Source organism: Nicotiana tomentosiformis, chromosome 10 (genome assembly GCF_000390325.3).
Source record: "Nicotiana tomentosiformis chromosome 10, ASM39032v3, whole genome shotgun sequence".
Lineage (NCBI taxonomy): Eukaryota > Viridiplantae > Streptophyta > Magnoliopsida > Solanales > Solanaceae > Nicotiana > Nicotiana tomentosiformis.
Window position 1 is genome coordinate 31,553,769 of NC_090821.1, and position 2,900 is coordinate 31,556,668.

The 2,900-nt window shown below is 40.9% G+C and overlaps 1 protein-coding gene across 1 annotated transcript; it reads left to right on the forward strand.

Moving 5' to 3' along the window:
• Positions 1–1,621: 1,621 nt before the first annotated feature.
• On the forward strand, positions 1,622–2,071 carry LOC108944407 (uncharacterized). Its single transcript, XM_018769425.1, has one exon. It carries the CDS (start codon positions 1,622–1,624, stop codon positions 2,069–2,071), a length of 450 nt encoding a protein of 149 aa, XP_018624941.1.
• Positions 2,072–2,900: the final 829 nt, after the last annotated feature.

Genomic DNA, 2,900 nt, shown 5'->3' on the forward strand with positions numbered 1-2,900 from the left:
TGGACGAGGATATTGTTCTTGGCCACAAAATTTTCAAGCGAGGCATAGAGGTTGATCGGGCAAAGATCGAGATCATTTCCAAGCTTCCTCCTCCCACTTCGGTAAAGGGTGTTCAGAGCTTTTTGGGGCATGCCGGTTTTTACAGGTGATTTATCAAAGACTTCTCAAAAATTACAAGTCCCATGTGCAAGATCCTTGAAAAGGATGCTAAGTTTGAGTTCGATGAGAAGTGCCTCAAAGCTTTTGAGGAATTGAAAGAAAGGCTCACCACGTCACCTATTATTGTCACACCCGATTGGTCTCTTCCATTTGAACTCATGTGTGATGCCAGTGGTATAGCTATTGGAGAAGTACTTGATCAACGACATAAAGAAAATTCTTCATCCTATCTACTATGCAAGCAAGACACTCAATGGTGCACAAATGAATTACACTGTAACTGAGCAAGAACTGCTTGCTATTGTCTATGCTTTTGAAAAATTCCGGGCCTATTTGTTGGGATCCAAAGTGATAGTCTACACCGATCATGCTGCTCTTTGCTACCTTATTGGGAAGAAGGATGCTAAACCAAGATTGATTAGGTGGGTTCTTTTGTTACAAGAGTTTGACTTTGAAGCCAAAGATCGGAAAGGAACAGAGAATCAAGTTACGGATCACTTATCTAGGCTTGAATAGGCAGGGAGACCAAAAGAAGATCTTGAAATTAATGATGCTTCCCAAATGAGCACTTATTGGCAATATCTAGAACCTCTACTCCTTGGTATGCCGACATCGCTAACTTCTTGGTTAGTGACCTTATCCGTGACGGACTGGAAGCTTATCAAAAGAAAAAGTTCTTGCGGGAGTGTAGGCAATACTATTGGGAGGAACCCTTTTTGTTCCGGATTTGCGCCGACAACATCATTCAGTGTTGTGTTCCGACATATGAGGTAATTCAAATTCTCAAAGCATGTCATGACTCTCCAGTTGGGGGTCACCATAGTGGAAATCATACTGCGGCAAAAGTGCTTGAATGTGGCTATTATTGGCCATCGATCTACCAAGATGCAAACCAAATGGTCAAGGCATGTGATCAATGTCAAAGACAAGGGTTAATTTCTAGAAGGCATGAGATGCCTATGAACTTTGTGATGGAGCTCGAGATCTTTGATGTGTGGGGGGATAGATTTCATGGGTCCTTTTGTAAGCTCTTATGACATGACATACATCTTGGTGGCAGTTGATTATATCTCCAAATGGGTTGGGGCAATTGCCTTGCCGAACAATGAGGCAAGAAGTGTAACCACCTTCCTGAAGAAGAACATATTTACTCGGTTTGGAACCCCAAGGGCCATCCTTAGTGATAGTGGTTCTCACTTTTGCAACAAAGCTTTTGCCAGGTTGCTCGAAAAATATGGACTTAAGCACAAGGTGGCTGCCCCTTATCATCCTCCTCTGTCAAGTGGTCAAGTTAAAATCTCCAACCGGAAGATCAAAAATATTCTAGCAAAAATTGTTAATGCAAACAAGACTGACTAGTCAAAGAAGTTGGATGATGCATTGTGGGCATATCGAACAACATTTAAGACACCCATTGGCACCTCACCTTACCGATTGGTTTTTGATAGCTTGTCACTTGCCAATGGAACTTGAAAATAAAGCCAAGTGGGCATTGAAAAAGTTAAATCTTGATTGGGCCGAAGCTGCTAATCTAAGGATGACACAACTCAACGAGATGGAAGAGTGCTATTTTCATGTCTACGAAAATACAGCCATGTATAAAGAAAGAATGAAGTTTGTTCATGATAAGAAGATTTTGAAGAGAGAATTCAAATCCGGTGACTTGGTCTTACTCTTCAACTCAAGATTGAAGTTATTTCCGGGCAAACTGAAATATAAATGGTCTGGCCCGTTCAAAGTTGTGAATGTATCTTCCTATGGCGCTATTGAATTAGAATTCGAGGACATGACCCGAACTTTCAAAGTATATGTCCAAAGAGTCAAGCATTACCTCAGAACCATTGGACAAAGGAAACTGGTAGAACAATTCGCACTCAAGGATGGTCCGATACCAATCCCCACCACTGATTAGCCAAAATAGGGGCAACTTCGTCGTGCCGCGACGTTAAATCAAGCGCTTCTTGGGAGGCAACCCATGTGTTGGTAACAATTCTTTGGTTAGATTTTAATTTTGGTAGGTTTAATTGTAAGTGTTGAACAGTTTAACGTGTGTGTTAGAATGCAGGTTACCCAAAATACAAAGAAATATGATGCAAAGGCAGAGGAAAAATGAAGAAAAATAAGCTGAGCTTCAGCTGTTCCTCTGTGGCAACATATACAGCCGCATAAATGGTATGCGGACCGCATAATGGCTGCAGACACAAGCAGAACACCAATCAATTTTTTCTTAAAAATCGGACAAAAATCAACTTTTGCGGCTCGCAGAATAGAACGCACATCTGTAGCAGACCACCCAGGTACTAATCCATCGCAAAATACATATGCGGCCGCATAATGTGTTATGTGATGGTCATTTGACCGCATAACCTTCAGGTATTAAACCCTAGTTCTATCTCTCTCATTTCCATCTAACTTCTCTAATTTCACGCACCCAGACATGAAAAATAAATCCAATAGAAAAACACAGAGAAAACTAAAAATCCAAGAGAGGCTCACTTTGATCGCCTAACTTGCGATTCACACCAACTTAGCTTGCTCGAACTTCTACAATCTGGTATGTAAAATTTCCAACAATTCGCTTGCTCAGTTAATGTAAAGACATGCCTCACTTCTCTTGCTCAGTTAATGTAAGGACTGATGTATGCTTTCACTTGTTTTTTCCTCTAATCCATGTTACCTTCTTCTATATACCTAACTTCTTGTATCTTATAATGGGAATCAACTCTACGGGAAAAAGATGT